Source organism: Lissotriton helveticus, chromosome 8 (genome assembly GCF_964261635.1).
Source record: "Lissotriton helveticus chromosome 8, aLisHel1.1, whole genome shotgun sequence".
NCBI classification, from domain to species: Eukaryota; Metazoa; Chordata; class Amphibia; order Caudata; family Salamandridae; genus Lissotriton; species Lissotriton helveticus.
Genome location: NC_136069.1, coordinates 1,716,482,774 through 1,716,501,790, shown reverse-complemented (window position 1 = coordinate 1,716,501,790; position 19,017 = coordinate 1,716,482,774). Strand labels below are relative to the sequence as shown.

General features: G+C 45.6%; 1 protein-coding gene across 1 annotated transcript in view; it reads right to left on the bottom strand.

Annotated features, from left to right (window-relative positions):
* Nucleotides 1-19,017, bottom strand: part of LOC144772177 (TRPM8 channel-associated factor homolog) — a 109,173-nt gene that overhangs the window by 75,902 nt on the left and 14,254 nt on the right. The window contains exon 2 of the mRNA XM_078656314.1: nucleotides 363-1,339. Within this exon, the coding sequence (XP_078512440.1) occupies nucleotides 363-1,339 (977 nt within the window). The remainder of the gene's footprint in view (nucleotides 1-362; nucleotides 1,340-19,017) is intronic.

The window sequence follows — 19,017 nt, the reverse complement described above, 5'->3', positions numbered from 1 at the left end:
TTTCATGACTACATCATACATTCTAAGAATAACATTCTTAACTACTCACAACACATTAAAGAAGGATACCACAATATCTTCTACAATAAACCCTGTGCAAAAAGGGATGAGCAGCTTGCACTGCTCTGGCTTGTGTCTACATCTCTGAGACTACAGTTTGATCAGCACTTGTTCAGTGGACGGCAAGGAGTATGTAAAGCTGCAAAGAGCCTGTGCCCCCAAGCCTCAAACTGAAATCAAAACTGTCATAAAAAATAAATATTTGCATAACATCATAAAGCTAACATGTCCAGTGGCTGTGAGTGATTGTCTATTTTGCTATGAATTTTAAAACCCAGCCACCCTCCTGGATTTAGCCATACCTTTATTGTTGGCGTCAATAGACAGGGTGACGTCAGATAAATCGGACAATTTAGGGTGTCTGTAGACCTCGAACAGCTCGGGGTAATGTTCATAGAGAGATGTGGCCAACCCAATCAGCAGTGACTTGTTGGAGTGGTGTTGAATTGGCTTTTGTTTGCTCACTTCTGGAACCCCAGAGCGGTGCAGAAGATCCTTCAATATTTGGTAAATAGAGTGGACCGCTGGAGAGCCTTCTGCGGAGAGCTTCAACATTTCAGCACAGTCTTGCCCCAGTTTTTTGATCCGAGATGCTGGAGATGGCTCTGTACCCTGCTTTCCACTGCTCTCTTGCAGGAACTTGGAAAGAGCTCTGCGGAAGTGGTACACCTTCGGTGCATCTTTTGGATCCATTGCTTTGTAACTTTTAGCCAAAAGGGTTTGGCTCAGGATGGAGATTCCAAATGTATTCAGTATTTTATTGCCGGGATAGTCTGCTACAGCATATTGGCCTGGATGCTGCCTGGCCCACCACCAGGCATGGCCTCCAATGAGCAAGCCCCCTCCTTCAGCCACAAACTCATGGATTTTCTGTGCCTCACAATCACTGTACGATTGACAGCAGTAGACGCTAAGACTCGGGATCAGGTTAGAAATTTCACTTGGCAACTTGTTCTCATTGAGAAGATCATGGAGTCCCTTCAGACCACTCACCATGCCAATCTTCCCCTGCCTCCCTGCATCCAGCCAAGAGACTGCATTCAGGAGGAAGGTCTTAAGACAAGCTGAGTTTAGTTGGGTCTCATGGCCTGCCACGACAACACGGCCTTTACCATAGCGTGCCGCAGCCAGAAATGACCGATGCGAATCATCAAGTCCAACAGGGAAAGCTAGTAGCCCATGGACCAAGAGTTGGGAGGGTTCCCCTCCATTATTAATGTTCAGGTGTGTGACGCCATTTAGAAGATGCCTCATATCTTTGGTGATGTCAATCCCATGTCTAGAAAACAAGAACACAACCAACTCAGCATGTGCACTGTGGAAAACACAACACAATCATGACAGCATGGGCACTTTGGGAAACACAAAACAACCATTTAAACATGTGGACTGTGGGAAACACAACACAACAATCTCAGCATGTGCACTGTGGAAACCAATAACACAATAATGTCAGCATGCGCACTGTGGAAAACACAACACAACAATCTCAGCATGTGCACTGTGGAAACCAATAACACAATAAGTTCAGCATGCGCACTGTGGAAAACACAACACAACAATCTCAGCATGTGCACTGTGGAAACCAATAACACAATAAGTTCAGCATGCGCACTGTGGAAAACACAACACAACAATCTCAGCATGTGCACTGTGGAAACCAATAACACAATAATTTCAGCATGCGCACTGTGGAAAACACAACACAACAATCTCAGCATGTGCACTGTGGAAACCAACAACACAATCATTTCAGCATGTGCACTGTGGGAAACAACAACACAATCAGCTCAAGGTGCAAATGTTGTAAAGGAGCAATAAATCATCTCAAAGTGTGCATTATAAAACACAAGAAGACTATGCACATTGTGAAAAGTAAATATACAGTCATCTCAGAGTCTTTACTAAAGGTAAACAACAACAGCATCATCACAGGGTGTGCACTAATGAAAAACATAACCCTGTCATCTCTGTGTGTGCACTATATATTACAACAAGACTGTGAACAGCACCATGTCAGAGTGTTCACCACAGGGAAACAACTACACACCTTATGTTATTGTGCTCTAATGAAAACAGTAGCAGTCACTGTAGTGTGTGCAATCTGGAAAACAACAGGAGAGCACTGCAAAATCATCTAAAAATCTGTATTAACAAATAACAGCAACACAATAATATCAAACTGGGCACTTTGAAACCAGCATAATATTTGTCTTTCCAACATCTGTATAGTGGTTTTCCAGCCCCTCTTCTCCTCAGAGACACAATTTGTTTCTGGCCTGCAGGGATTTGTACTTTCCCTTCACCTTTTGCCAAGGTCAAACACCCCTGCTTTATTTCAAGTCCTGCAATAGTTAGATTTAGCTGTCTGTTGCAGACCTACTCTTTCCAAACTTTTGCCATATATTTATGCATGTACAGTGGACTTTGGTCCATTCCCTTTCTCCTGATTGGATGGCTTTGCTGTATATTTTGGATCTCTAATGTTCATTTGAATGTTTGCATCTTTATTCTTCTGTTTGCCCCACCCAGGGATGAATAGACCACGTCACAACGCATACCATACATTGCATGCCATTACAATGCAAGTCGTTACAACTACTTGCAGTTGGGGGCGCGCTGGATTTTGGAATAGAATAATTTACTATTCCAACTCCAGTCTGTGCAACAGTAGAGTAGGAGTTGGATTTTAAATCCAACACCTTCTGCCCCCTACAGCAAGTCGTTGTAACGACTTGCGTTTTAATGATTATGGGGCAGATGTATCAAAATACCTATTTGCGATTCTCAAATAGCGATTTTTTGAGAATTGCAAAATGGTATGTATCTAAAAAATCAATTTTTTTTAGCGATTTCTTATTATTCCTTATTTGCGAATAGCAAATTGCGAATTCGCAAATAAGGAATAATTTCCCATTCATTTCTATGGGCCAGGAGGCCCATAGGAATGAATGGGAAGTTATTCTCAATTTGCGATTCGCAATTTGAGAATCGCAAATTGAGAATAATTTCAGGGGTGCAAGGGTATCATAAGGACACCCTGCTGCACCCCTGAAATTCACATGTGTGCGCATATGGCGCACATACATGCACTAAGGGCATGTATGTGCGCCACACGGCACCTTCACAAATGCAAAAAAGTGCATTTGTGAAAGAAATCGCAAATTACCACCACCTTCAAGTTGGTGGTAATTTGAAATTTCTTAATGAGAAATTGCAAAAATAGAATGCTTGATGCATAGCATTTAAGGAATCGCAATTTGCGGTTCCTTAAATGCTTACGCAAAATTAAGGAATCGCAAATTTTGCGATTCCTTAATTTTGCTAGGCGATTTGCATCATGCATACCGTTTTACGAATTTTTTGTCGCAAACGCTGCTTTTTTGCGAATCGCAGCGTTTGTGACTAAAAATTCCCTTGATACATCTGCCCCTTGCTTTGTAACGATGCGGTCGTTGTAATGACTGCGTTGTAATGGCATGTGATGTATCGCATGTGTTATAAACAATGTTTCACCCAGGAATACTTTGGCCTTTTGCTGTGCTTGGACTGAATGAATTGCATCCTTCCCAGTGATTAATTTGTAAAGTAGTAAGTGCTGGTGCTCAAGCTTTTCCTCATTAGCCCTCGGCCAGCGCCACTGAGTGTTGGCTGATTATCAAGGGTGTTCTGTCTTGACTCCACCTCATGCCTCTGTAATCTACCACCAGACAATCCCTGCCCTATATTTCACTCTGCAGGGTACTGTGTTCCTTTGTTGTGACAGGTTCCAACTTTCTCTTCATTTTCTTTCCCTCTGTGTGTTTTTCCCTCTTTTGTGCTGGGTCAAAATCTATTGAAGAAAATACGTGCCGGTCCCCAAAGATGAGTGTGGTGGGCCCCCCTTCAACCTCTGACTCCCATTGAGCACTGATCCTACCACTATTCTATTTAATTGTTCTGCTCTTTTCCTGTCCCTCCCCTGCTTTACAGTATTAGCTTTTGCATGGCTGTCAGGTTAGGTGGTAATGGTTACTTCAAAACCACATTCTACAATTAAACTTTAAGTAAACCTTACTGTTGCTGATACAGAAGATTGTTTGTACATGCACGTGAGCGAATTTAGGTACAAATTTTAGAACTATTTCTTGCAGAACATACAGGAATACATTTAAAGCCATGATAATAAATAATATTATTGCTATCAAGAGGTACAATATTTTCTTAGGACATGAAAAATCACCCCATTCATACAATGTTGAAGGCATGCCCACTCTGCAATCTGACCTGCTGAAATGAAAAGAATAATCGGGTCGTCCATTGCATCATCTGATACCTCATCTTCCTTGAATACTCCCTTGATATACTCTGGGCGTCCAATGCATCATCTGATACCTAATCTTCCATGAGAACTCCCTTGATATATTCTGGGCGTCGAATGCGTCATCTGATACCTCAGTTTCCTAGAGTACTCCCTTGATATACTCTGGGCGTCCAATGCATCATATGATACCTCATCTTCCTTGAATACTCCCTTGATATACTCTGGGCGTCCAATGCATCATCTGATACCTAATCTTCCTTGAGTACTCCCTTGATATACTCTGGGCGTCGAATGCGTCATCTGATACCTCATCTTCCTTGAGTACTCCCTTGATATACTCTGGGCGTCCAATGCATCATCTGATACCTCATCTTCCTAGAGTACTCCCTTGATATACTCTGGGCGTCCAATGCATCATCTGATACCTAATCTTCCTTGAGTACTCCCTTGATATACTCTGGGCGTCGAATGCGTCATCTGATACCTCAGTTTCCTAGAGTACTCCCTTGATATATTATGGGCGTCGAATGCGTCATCTGATACCTCCGTTTCCTAGAGTACTCCCTTGATATACTCTGGGCGTCCAATGCGTCATCTGATACCTCAACTTCCTTGAGTACTCCCTTTATATACTCTGTGCGTCCAATGCATCATCTGATACCTCATCTTCCTTGAGTACTCCCTTGATATACTCTGGGCGTCCAATGCATCATCTGATACCTCATCTTCCTTGAGTACTCCCTTGATATACTCTGGGCGTCCAATACATCATCTGATACCTCATCTTCCTTGAGTACTCCCTTGATATAATCTGGGCGTCCAATGTATCATCTGATACCTCATCTTCCTAGAATACTCCCTTGATATACTCTGGGCGTCCAATGCGTCATCTGATACCTCAGTTTCCTAGAGTACTCCCTTGATATACTCTGGGTGTCCAATGCATCATATGATACCTCAGCTTCCTTGAGTACTCAGTTGATATACTCTGGGCGTCTAATACATCATCTGATACCTTATCTTCCTTGAGTACTCCCTTGATATAATCTGGGCGTCTGATGCATCACCTGATCCCTCAGCTTCCTTGAGTACTTTCTTGATATACTCCGGGTGTCCAATGCGTCATCTGATACCTCAGCTTCCTTGAGTACTCCCTTGATATAATCGGGTCGTCCAATGCATCATCTGACACCTCATCTTCCTTGAATACTCCTTTGATATACTCTGGGCGCCAATGCATCATCTGATACCTCATCTTCCTTGAATACTCCCTTGATATACTCTGGGCGCCAATGCATCATCTGATACCTAATCTTCCTTGAGTACTCCCTTGATATATTCTGGGCATCGAATGCGTCATCTGATACCTCAGTTTCCTAGAGTACTCCCTTGATATACTCTGGGCGTCCAATGCATCATCTGATACCTAATCTTCCTTGAGTACTCCCTTGATATATTCTGGGCGTCCAATGCGTCATCTGATACCTCAGTTTCCTAGAGTACTCCCTTGATATACTCTGGGCATCCAATGCATCATCTGACACCTCATCTTCCTTGAGTACTCCCTTGATATACTCCGGGCGTCCAATGCATCATCTGATACCTCATCTTCCTTGAGTACTCCCTTGATATACTCTGGGCGTCCAATGCATCATCTGATACCTCATCTTCCTTGAGTACTTCATTGATATACTCTGGGCGTCCAATGCATCATCTGATACCTCATCTTCCTAGAGTACTCCCTTGATATACTCTGGGCGTCCAATGCATCATCTGATACCTAATCTTCCATGAGTACTCCCTTGATATATTCTGGGCATCGAATGCGTCATCTGACACCTCATCTTCCTTGAGTACTCCCTTGATATATTCTGGGGGTCCAATGCGTCATTTGATAACTCAGCTTCCTTGTGTACTCCCTTGATAGACTCTGGGTGCCCAATGCATCATCTGATACCTCAGCTTCCTTGAGTATTTCCTTGATATACTCCGGGCGTCCAATGTGTCAGCTTCCTTGCTCATGAAACGCAGGAGGTTTAAGATCTACAATAAATGATTTTGATCTGTTGGCCAGACTTTGAAGTTATCCCATTCCAGGAAACCTGGACAGTGACGTTGTTGCCTATCGCAGGTGTTGCCAAGAGGATCCTTAGCAATGTATGTGAATGTAAAACTCAATATATTGATTGAATCAGTGGACATTACTAAAAAGTGGGTCCAGACAGTAAAAGTCAAGCAGTGGATAAAAGAAGAACTAAAGGCATGATTTAGATCTCGGTGGACGGGTTACTCCATCCCAACAGAGACTGAACATCTGAGAGGGACCACTTGCCGCAAGGAAATATAGTCCAGACAATTGTGCATTCTTAGGTGTTCTGGAAGAAATGTCTGTTATCATCAAAACAGAGGATTTTCATTTGTATTTAGATAAGAAAAACAAGCACAAATGATAGAATTGTGAAATGATGTTGAATGCCTCTCTGTAACCTGACCTGTTAAAAGCAAAAGCACAATCATTCATTTCCCATCGATTCTTTACGCTTCTAACTAAAGACATTCAAGGGCATCTGTTCTCTTCATGAGTCTTTGTCATCCTGCGACTAGGCTGTGGGGGACACCTGTGTGATCTTAGTATTTGCATAAAAACTCCTGCCTTGTTACAGGAAGCAGATATGTGTGACTCCAGGGATCTGTATTAATATCCTAAGGGCTGCACACTGCTTCAGAAAAGGTTCCTATTCAACTCCAGGGACAATGTCACATTCTTTTATCATTTTCAATTTATCTGTGCTAACATTGCATGTAATTGTTATCCTTTATTCCCCCCTCCCTGTGCTCTACCCTCTCACTGTATCTCCAATTCCCCTTGAGTGTTTTCAAATACACATGCCTGGTGTAAGCTACAAATGTTGGAGTGACTTCTTCCAGAACATATATGAACGTAATCAGCATTATATATTTCTTTAGATCTGGAGAAAATTCAAATTGCTTTTTTTCTTGTATTGATTTTCTTCTCTTTTACATTTAAAGCTCAAATGATTTGAACATCAAGCATCACAATGTTTGCAGGTCTAGCCGACGCATGTTTAAAGATGCGATTCAATTTGCCAAAACCTCAGACATCGCACCTCACAATTATTTGCTCTTTGGAGCCCATGATAAATCAGTTTGAACTCTGGTACCCACACACATGCACTGTGATGGAGATATTGAAACAGTTTATTCTAGATGGGTCATCAGCACTCGTTGGTCAATGGCTGGCAGGCAGACATCTTGTTTCGAGGTGTGCACATAGATGAAGCAGATCATTTGAAGGCCATTCTGACATCCGGTAGAAGGCTGAGGAAGGTGGTGAAGTGGAGTGGTAAGAGGATTGAGCAGAGAAGTTGGCGAGAGGCATTGGAGCAAGAAGTGGGGAATAAGATGCAAGCTCTAACAGAGATAGCAGGATGCTTCAGTGAAGGCCAAGTTTCTCAAGCCTGGTAGGATGGAGGAGTAGTGGACTGCCTCTGAAGGGATGAGATAAAAGTGCAGCAACTCAATTTCTGGACCTCGTAGTTATCCATTTGGCACAGTTGGAGAGAAAGGTCGATTCTCTTGTGATGAAAACCTGTTTGATGGTCTGAAAGTAAGTTGGTTTGTTCCCAGAAGTTAGACATTCAAGTAAAGGGAACTCCTTCAATCAGCTTTCCTAATTGTGGACCGTTACGTGGTTGAGTCTGCTGGATCAAGGTTTTCGTTGAGCAGTTTGATGCACTTGACATTAAAAGGTAAGGTGTCTGGCATTTGAAAATTGGTAACAAAGATTCTTCCTGGGCTGGCAGCAGATTTTGAGAGCAGGATATTCTTGGAGGCTTGAGCACGATATCAGCCTAGAGGGAATTTCAATTGTGACTTTGCAGTCAAGTCAAAGTCAAAAAGTAACTTTATTCGATTGAATTTACAATCATAAAAGTAAATCGTACAATACATATACAGTTATTTACAACATTTTGTTCTTCATATAGTATTTGACTGCTATGTACAATAATATGTCCGTTTTGGCATAAAGTCAGTTTTCTCTATATTAATATAAAAAATAACAACAGTATAAAAATAATATTTACTGTGCAAACGCCGCAAGATTAGACCGAATTTTGATACAAGCTTTTAAATAATAAGCTACTGTTTTTGCAACGTAAGGAGAGTCTAAGCATTGTAGTGCCAGGAGGGCAGGTCTGCATCTTCTCAGTCCTAGTGATCTAAGCAAAGGGACCAACCAACGTTTGCGCGGGATTTCATAAAAAGTACAAAATAAAATTACATGTAACATAGACTGAGGGGTACAGTCATCACAGGGACATTTGGCCAATTCGCGTGACCAATCTGAGGGTGTAGGAAATGAGACAAGGCGGTAGAAAGAGTTAAATCTAAAACGGGTCAGAACATATCTGTCATGGTTAGACAAGTAAAAAGACAGGTAGGGTTGCAGACCATATGAAGATTGAATCGACATTAGATGAATAGTCGACTGCTTGCTGATTTCGGAGCACAAGCGTAGATCGCTCAGATGCGAGACACATAGCTTCTTTAAGGACTTTCTAGATATGGTCAAAAGTGAAGTGGGGTTTATAAAAAACTCTAGACAGTTCAAATCATTCAGAAATTTATATACATACACCAGCCAAGGAATCTTTTTCCAGTGGGTCAAGGTGAGGCAGTCCGTTATTAGTGACCGAGTTAGGAGACATTGTTCCTTGGTCCATATGCGATGCCACAGGAGAATCGGTTGGTACCTTATGGTGTCAGATAGGTACTCCCAACCGAGTTCCATATGGCTACCGTAATTGGAGGCACTTCTGGGTAGAGCTAACATGTACTTCAGGAAGTCATTTTCGACTACCTGGAGTTCTTGGACAGGGGCATAGCCCCATACACCCGCTCCGTAGGTAGCCACACTTATGCATTTAGCTTGATAGATTTGCAATAATGCTGCAGGAGCGGGCTTGCCCAGTTTCCTTGAGAATGAGGTTAGTGCTGATGTTGTGCGCTGGAGCTGCAGTTTTCTACTAGATATGGCAGGTTTCCACGTCATTTGATGGTCAATGAGAATTCCTAAGTATGGATAGTACCTAGCGCTATCTAGCCTAGTGTTCTCAATATAGATGGACTTACATTTCTGGGCTTTCTTACCAATATGCATTACAAAGGTCTTAGATTCGTTGACTTTAAGACCAAGGGAAAGCATATATTGGCAATACTTGTTGAGTTGTAGCTGGAGCTGGTTGGGCGTCCTTGCTAAAATTACCGAATCATCGGCGTAAAGAAGTGCTGGAATCGGGCGAGCCTTTATACAGGGGAGGTCCTTGTTCCCTATCAGCATTGCTTGTTCCAAGCCATTGGTATAGATGTTGAATAGGAATGGGGCAAGGACACACCCTTGTCTAACTCCTTTTGTGATTCCAAATGAATCCGTTAGTTCTCCGTTAATACCAAACCTCACACAGGCTTTGGCATCCGAATAGAGCTCTCGGAGGAACTTCAGGATTGGAGGGTCTACTCCCAGTTTGATTAGGATCTCCCATAGCTTGGAATGAATCACACAGTCGAATGCGGAACTTAGATCCACATAGACCAAATAAAGATTGCCACCTTTAGCCCAAGCATATTTCCCCATAAGTAAGGTAAGGTTAAGAGCCTGTTCCACTGTACCTAATCCCTCTTGGAACCCAAACTGGAGGTCTGTGATGATCTTATTCTCCTTCGCCCAGTCCTGGAGACGTTCCAGGAGAAGTCTCCCAGCGACCTTACCCAGCGAGTCCAAGAGGGAAATTGGTCGGTAGCAAGCTGGATTGTCTCTATCTCCCTTTTTAAAAATAGGGAAAAGGACAGAAGTGGACCAGGAATTAATTAAACCAACCTGAGAGGCTGCGGACATGACTTGAGTTACTATTGGGGACCATAATTCGAGATTATTCACAAAGATATCTAGGGGAACCCCATCAGGGCCGGGGGCTTTACCAGTCTTGGAAGACGTTAGCGCTGTGTTCACGTCTCCAAGGTCAAAATGAATGTCTATTGGGAAGATGTTATTACTGTTGGTACAGGTCTCCCCAGATGTGGTATCATCAGTAGTTGGTGATGGATCCCCAAATATCTGGGAAAAATGGGTTACCCATTTTTCAGCAGGTATCGCCACATCTAAATGGGAAAAGGCGGGATCATCTGCCAAAAAAGGGGACTTGACTGTTTGCCAAAATAACGTGCTGTCCTTTGATTTTGTACTCTCCTGGAGCTGGGCCCAAAGGTTATTTTTTATTTCACGCTTACGAGCTTTTATGGCCAATTTATATTGCCTTCTTAGAAATGAGATTTGAACTGTGTCCCTGTCTTGGGTGTGAAGGGCTCGTTTGAGTGCATTATGGGCCCTACGACAATCGGAGTCAAACCACCCCGACTATCTTTATCTTTTTTCATGCTGTGATGGCGGGTAAGTTCCTGCCGCATGGTTTCTAGGATCTTTGCAAAACTACACAGAATCAGCTGTGGAGGTGAAGTCTCATCTAAACAGGTGTATATTTGAGGGAGGGTTTGTTGGATGACCTTTTCAGTGACCTCTTTGGGGTTAATCTTAGACCACTTTACTGTGTAACCATTAGTTCGACCCATCTCCAGTGATTGCTGCGTTAAAATACTGGGCTTAGTGCTAGATACGGGAACCAGGGTAATTGTTATAGTAATACTATTAGGAAAGTGGTCACTAGAAGGGTCTGTGCCGGTAGAAAAGTTTTTTAGTCTGGGTCCTAGAATCTGCGAACACAATATAAAGTCGATCGTTGACAGCAATCCTCTACCATGGAATGTTGGCTTAAAGTCGACAGCAGGTGTTACAAGTTCGTTCGCAAATTCGAGTTCCAGTGAGAATAAAGATGTATTGAAAGCTGACCCTAAACTAGAATGGACAAAGTGGGTAATGGGAGAGTCATGCTCGTCTTGAAGGCCACATACACCTTTGTTGTAATTACTACATAAATAGATATTAAAGTCCCCACCCCACACAAAATAACATTGTGACTGAGCATTTATGGCTTTCTGGTCGTGCAGAAATAGAGTAATTTCCGTCAATGACTTTACACTGTCAACCGATGGCACATTGTTATACATATTTATAACATAGTAAACAGAGCTTTTAACAGTAAACTTAAGGATTTGAGAGATTGCAGACACCTGGGATAATTCGGTCATGGTAAACGGAATTTGGTTCGAGACATAGATAGCCAATCCGCCCTTGTGTCTTCCTTGAGCAGATGGAGTGGCGGACACATAAAAGGTTTTAAAACCATGGATATGAATCGGCTCAATGGCCCAGGTTTCCTGGAAGCAGACTATGTCATGGCTGTTAACCAGGTCGATCCAGGGTTGTAAGTGTGTTTTTTACCTAAGGCCCGCTACATTCCAGTACATGATAGCAAGATCCCTAGTGGAGGGTGAAGGGGTATATGAGGTCAAGAGGTGATCAGGCAGTGTTAAATCACAAATGTGAGGGGGCGGAGTGGTGGAAAAGACAGTGTTATTAGGTAGACTAGTTGATATAGATAAACTAGTTTGTTGACTTATATGTATCTCCTCCGAAGTAGTAGGAGGAGCAGAACTGAGAGCACAAACCTGCAAAGATGGCAAATGTAAAAGGGATTTTGGCAGTGGAGTGAAGGGTTTAATGACAGCACCGGGCAGGGAAAGATGATTTTTGCCTAAAGAATGGGTCGTGGGGATCTGGGTGTTTATGGAATCTTGGATGTTGTCTGAGAGGACTGATGGTCAGTCAACCATGTCCAAACATTCATATCTGTTGGACCTCTCCAATTGGAAGGATGTCCGAAGGCTGAGTTGGAAAAGCCATAACCTGCCCAGTGACCACGGTCTCTGTTCCCATCCCAGTTACCCACTCTCGTCCAGCTCCAAGGGGGGACTGTGTTGTGACGTGGAACTGGTGGGTAGAAATATGACAGGTTATGGGTGGCTATCCCTTCAGCAGAGGTGCGATCGCCCCAGGAGCAAATGTGCTCTACCGTGTTGGGGTCATCAAAATTCACTATGATGCAGTCGCCCTGAATGTTTTTGGGCACAGTGCCGAGCCATGGCACTCTGCGAACAGTGGTAACTCTGTTGTCCAAAAAAGTTGGTAGGGGTCTATTGTTGGACAACCAATAGATAACTTTGTTCTTGAGTGACCAAATTGGCTCGTCTTGACTGGGGGGGAGTTCCGGGACACCTGTCATAATTACCACATAAGGAGATGCCTCAGGTGGAAGATGTACAGGACGGGGCCCTCTCTTTCGTTTTTTAGGGACGTTGTTAAAGCCAACCGATTGTTGCTTCGGATGGGAGGGTGCTGGGGTGGGAAGGGAAGGCTGAGAAGGGGGTTTTTGTTGAATAGACTGTTGATCATTTGCTTTGTTAGAATTAATCAGGGATTTGGGTGGTAAAAGTTTCGGTGCCTTCGATGGGGATTGAGGCTTAGACTGAGCAGGTGGCGGTTGTTTTTGAATAGGTTTCGGCAAGGAGATCTGGTTAGTGTTGTTGTTAGGAAAAGTCGTTTTTGCCAAACTGGGCTTAGTGATTTTGCTGTTATTTGATAGGGGTTTCCCTAAAGCAGGATTTGGAATTTGTATACTAGTCTTGATTTGGTCGGGAGCAGAGGACAGTTGAGTTAGTTGAATTAGTAGAATTTGCACCTGATGTAATACCTTTTCAATTGGGATAAGGTACGACTTAAGTAGTTCACCTATTTTGTTAAGCAATAGGGTATCGTTAGCACAGGTAATATTAGTTGTATTCCCGTTGTCATCCAGGCTACTGTCACTATCGTAGCTACTGGAGCTGCTAAGATTTAAGTTATCAACAGTGGGAATCGTTGCAGGTGCTAGCATGAGAGAGGGTGGTTGATCGGGGGTTGGTACAAGGTTAATAGGTTGGGAGAGGAGATGTGAGGTAGAAGGGGTATTGGGGATTGTCATGGATGGAAAGGTAGTGGAGTTCTGTGAATGAGCGGTTTTCCTTCTTTTTGACTTTCTTTTAGGAATGGCCCCTTCTCGAATACCCCTTTCTGTGACTGAAGAGGGATCGGGGGCACTGTGAGTGGCAAATATAAGTGGGGATTTTTCAAGAGACAGGTGAGATTCTGACAAATCCAAAGTTGCCGAGAGGTCCACTGTACTAGGCACCGTGTTTACCTCAGCGTAGACTAACACTGGCAGGGGTAGTTCTGCTGAACGTAGCGGAGTTACCGCAGTGGCCAGTAGGCCCATAGAGGAACGTCTCGCTATGGCCAGGTCCTGGGAGACTCGGCGATTTAATAAAATAATACCCTGCTCGATGGCATCGTTAGCCTTAGTTATAAATTGGTCGATCGGACCGATAACTTCGGCCGCGGCCAAAGCCTGTTTTTTAACAGTGTTTCTAGTATTTCGAGGAGACATACTATACACCAGTTGATGGCTCACTAGTGCTAGTGTAGCTAGGAGAAGCAAGTTAAGGGATAAAAGTTAAAATACTCTGACAGTAACAAATAAAAGGAGGATAATAGAGAAAACAACCAAAAATAAGGTAGCCCAGTCCAGTCTTGCACAGGCTTGAACGGGCTTAAACGGGCCCGCCCTTTGCCCGGGCTTCGCCCCGCGCTGCCTCCCGCGCTGCGGGAGGGACTAGACTGGTTTTTATGTTGTGCTAAGATAGGGGGGCGTGGCCGCCGGGGGAAGAGGCACCAGCTGTGCAAGCTAGAGGCTGCTGGTCCTCGCAGTCCCCCGGTATGGTCGGCTGTAGTTTGGTATTATTCTTTGGTCCAGCGCACACTGGGAGCATGCAGGGTTGCCGCCGAATGCGGAACTGCTCCCACCAGCAGCGCGACCTGGCAGCAGAGCCCCTTTGGACTGAGGATCCCTCCGTTGGTGATAAACAGCTTCCTTGTCCTAGATTCCGGCAAAACAGAGTAAGTGAGCGGCACCCGCGGAGCGGGTGTCGCGAAAGTTAAATGAACAGTGATGAGGGGGCGCGGCCGCCGGGGGAAGAGGCACCAGCTGTGCAAGCTAGAGGCTGCTGGTCCTCGCAGTCCCCCGGTATGGTCGGCTGTAGTTTGGTTTTATTCTTTGGTCCAGCGCACACTGGGAGCATGCAGAGTTGCCGCCGAATGCGGAACTGCTCCCACCAGCAGCGCGACCTGGCAGCAGAGCCCCTTTGGACTGAGGATCCCTCCGTTGGTGATAAACAGCTTCCTTGTCCTAGATTCCGGCAAAACAGAGTAAGTGAGCGGCACCCGCGGAGCGGGTGTCGCGAAGTTAAATGAACAGTGATGAGGGGGCGCGGCCGCCGGGGGAAGAGGCACCAGCTGTGCAAGCTAGAGGCTGCTGGTCCTCGCAGTCCCCCGGTATGGTCGGCTGTAGTTTGGTTTTATTCTTTGGTCCAGCGCACACTGGGAGCATGCAGAGTTGCCGCCGAATGCGGAACTGCTCCCACCAGCAGCGCGACCTGGCAGCAGAGCCCCTTTGGACTGAGGATCCCTCCGTTGGTGATAAACAGCTTCCTTGTCCTAGATTCCGGCAAAACAGAGTAAGTGAGCGGCACCCGCGGAGCGGGTGTCGCAAAAGTTAAATGAACAGTGATGAGGGGGCGCGGCCGCCGGGGGAAGAGGCACCAGCTGTGCAAGCTAGAGGCTGCTGGTCCTCGCAGTCCCCCTGTATGGTCGGCTGTAGTTTGGTTTTATTCTTTGGTCCAGCGCACACTGGGAGCATGCAGAGTTGCCGCCGAATGCGGAACTGCTCCCACCAGCAGCGCGACCTGGCAGCAGAGCCCCTTTGGACTGAGGATCCCTCCGTTGGTGATAAACAGCTTCCTTGTCCTAGATTCCGGCAAAACAGAGTAAGTGAGCGGCACCCGCGGAGCGGGTGTCGCGAAAGTTAAATGAACAGTGATGAGGGGGCGCGGCCGCCGGGGGAAGAGGCACCAGCTGTGCAAGCTAGAGGCTGCTGGTCCTCGCAGTCCCCCGGTATGGTCGGCTGTAGTTTGGTTTTATTCTTTGGTCCAGCGCACACTGGGAGCATGCAGAGTTGCCGCCGAATGCGGAACTGCTCCCACCAGCAGCGCGACCTGGCAGCAGAGCCCCTTTGGACTGAGGATCCCTCCGTTGGTGATAAACAGCTTCCTTGTCCTAGATTCCGGCAAAACAGAGTAAGTGAGCGGCCATTTACATCGGTCCTCTATATTAATTATGTGTCAATACTATTCTGTGGCCCTATAGAGGTCAGAGCATTTGGTATTACGCAAGGTTATCGTCCCAGATTACGCTTCCCAGGATGCAGTGCCGTTTGTGCACTGACTATAGCAGTAATTGCTAGCTCTTGGCCTCAATTACTCCAACACAATTTGACCTTCTGGGGTGCACCTGGGCTGTTGTTAGGGGGAAGGTCTTCTTCAGGGCAAATGTTCTGGTAGGACATGTTTTCCCGGTTGATAAATGGATTGGAGCCTTATGTTATGGACTGGTCCTTACTTGGAAGTCTCTCTATCCTCGTTCCCCTCGTTCCATTCAGGTGTCGTCGGATTAACAGTTCAGGGCGGGAGGACATCAGGATCACAGACAAGGTCAGTCTGCGCAAGCAAGACATGACCCGCAGCGCCACTTTGATGTAAACGTCAAGCAGGATGTACCTCCTCTATAGCGTACGCCATTTCAGTAGAAAAAAGTTGCCACTTTGACTGCAAAGTATGCCTCAGACAGTGAGAACTCTGCTCCTCGACAGGAGTTGGGTGGTAACCCTCCTCGATGGTGCAGCAGAGGTTACCATAGTGCAGCAGACACTCCACCAGTGTCTGGAGGCGAGAGCAACTGACACTTTTATTACAGTAGAGACAGCTGATAATTGAGTCGCTCCTCCTGACAGACTTTATGAAGTAATTCTCCAAATTGAAGGTGATATTAAATGAACAATTTTAAAGCAGTGTTTTTGGAAAACATCACTTCTTCTTATGCTATTTTGTTGGCGGAGGTTGATTATCCTCCCCCTTTTGTCAGAGCTTTCTCTGCAGGAAAAGATGTTATTCTTCCTAGTTTTTCTCAATATGTTCCTGATGATGATAAAATGGCTTATGCCTCATAATGGGCATTATCATTAGCCCTGGTGTTATATGGCAATCAGGCAGGTTGGGACAAAGGTTCCCCCGTTCATGTGATTCCTTTGCGTTGCACAACTGAGCCCCATCCACAGTATCCAGTCAAATGAGACTCCAAGACATCCGTAATTGAAATCTTGACTCAGTTGGAATACCAGGGTGTGATTGAACCCGTTGTTTTATGAACGAGTAATCCTTTTATTCCAATATTGAAACCAGGCTGGTTCATATCGCATAGTTTTAGATTACAGACATCTAAACACATAGCGCTGTGTTAGTGAATGACATTGTTTGCAAAAAACATAAAACCACCTTGGATATTTCCAAAGGCTCCTTCAGCCAATCTTTGGCTCCTGAGAGCCGTGATTTGACTGCATTCAGTGCGTTGGGCAATCAGCCCCCATATGTCGAAGGAAGCTCGAAGGAAGTGTGTTTTGAGGTTCCTGAGGCGGAAGCCGGGAACGGTGTGTGTTTACGCTATTTTAGAACTGCTCTTTTGCACTCTGCATTTTAAAAACCTTGGACTCTAATTTTAAAATTGTAATTTCTGAGCACTCACCCATTGACTTACTGACCCCCGCGCACTCCTACTCAGAGCCAACAGCAGCCGATCAGGCGCTGCATCGGCCTGAATAACTCCTTGCCGGCGCCATCTTGGGTGAGGAAGAGGGCGAGCAGATTACTTGCTTGTCCCTCCCACCCTGCACTGGATAAAAGCTGATTATTTCACAAGCGCCGCAGCTCGAAGGAAGTGTGTTTTGAGGTTCCTGAGGCGGAAGCCGGGAACGGTGTGTGTTTACGCTATTTTAGAACTGCGCTTTTGCACTCTGCATTTTAAAAACCTGGGACTCTAATTTTAAAATTTTAATTTCTGAGCACTCACCCATTGACTTACTGACCCCCGCGCACTCCTACTCAGAGCCAACAGCAGCCGATCAGGCGCTGCATCGGCCTGAGTAACTCTTTGCCGGCGCCATCTTGGGTGAGGAAGAGGGCGAGCAGATTACTTGCTTGTCCCTCCCACCCTGCACTGGATAAAAGCTGATTATTTCACAAGCGCCGCAGCTCGAAGGAAGTGTGTTTTGAGGTTCCTGAGGCGGAAGCCGCGAACGGTGTGTGTTTACGCTATTTTAGACCTGCGCTTTTGCACTCTGCATTTTAAAAACCTTGGACTCTAATTTAAAAATTTTAATTTCTGAGCACTCACCCATTGACTTACTGACCCCCGCGCACTCCTACTCAGAGCCAACAGCAGCCGATCAGGCGCTGCATCGGCCTGAGTAACTCCTTGCCGGCGCCATCTTGGGTGAGGAAGAGGGCGAGCAGATTACTTGCTTGTCCCTCCCACCCTGCACTGGATAAAAGCTGATTATTTCACAAGCGCCGCAGCTCGAAGGAAGTGTGTTTTGAGGTTCCTGAGGCGGAAGCCGGGAACGGTGTGTGTTTACGCTATTTTAGAACTGCGCTTTTGCACTCTGCATTTTAAAAACCTGGGACTCTAATTTTAAAATTTTAATTTCTGAGCACTCACCCATTGACTTACTGACCCCCGCGCACTCCTACTCAGAGCCAACAGCAGCCGATCAGGCGCTGCATCAGCCTGAGTAACTCCTTGCCGGCGCCATCTTGGGTGAGGAAGAGGGCGAGCAGATTACTTGCTTGTCCCTCCCACCCTGCACTGGATAAAAGCTGATTATTTCACAAGCGCCGCAGCTCGAAGGAAGTGTGTTTTGAGGTTCCTGAGGCGGAAGCCGCGAACGGTGTGTGTTTACGCTATTTTAGAACTGCGCTTTTGCACTCTGCATTTTAAAAACCTTGGACTCTAATTTAAAAATTTTAATTTCTGAGCACTCACCCATTGACTTACTGACCCCCGCGCACTCCTACTCAGAGCCAACAGTAGCCGATCAGGCGCTGTATCGGCCTGAGTAACTCCTTGCCGGCGCCATCTTGGGTGAGGTAGAGGGCGAGCAGATTACTTGCTAGTCCCTCCCACCCTGCACTGCATAAAATGGAACCCATTTCCCGGAGGCGCAGCGGACGAGCGCAGCGGGCGCGCCGAAGGCTCGCCAAACGCAAGCCCGTCTGCGCCCCGGAGCGTCCAGCGGCCACAAACCCTGCCCTAAACGAGCCAAACTCTCACACACATGTCGCTTACTCACTTGAGGAGTTACACCGGCTAAAATGTCACTCCTCTACTTGTCCTCCCCTAGATCCATTAGTCAGTGACTTAGTCAAATGTCCTTAATGTCTCTTCTCCTTTAACCAGGAGACTCTGTCTACAAACCCTCCGACCCCACCCTATAAGTTCTGGAGTATAAACTGTCGATCCCTACCAAAAAACAAAGATCACATCTTTGACCTCCTCACCTCCACCCAACCAGATGCGCTGTTCCTGACCGAAACCTGGCTTCATGCCAGTTCTGGCCCAGATGTGGCCAGTGCCCTCCCATCAGGCTATGTCATAGACAGACAGGACAGAGATACGGGGAAAGGCGGCCGGATGGCGA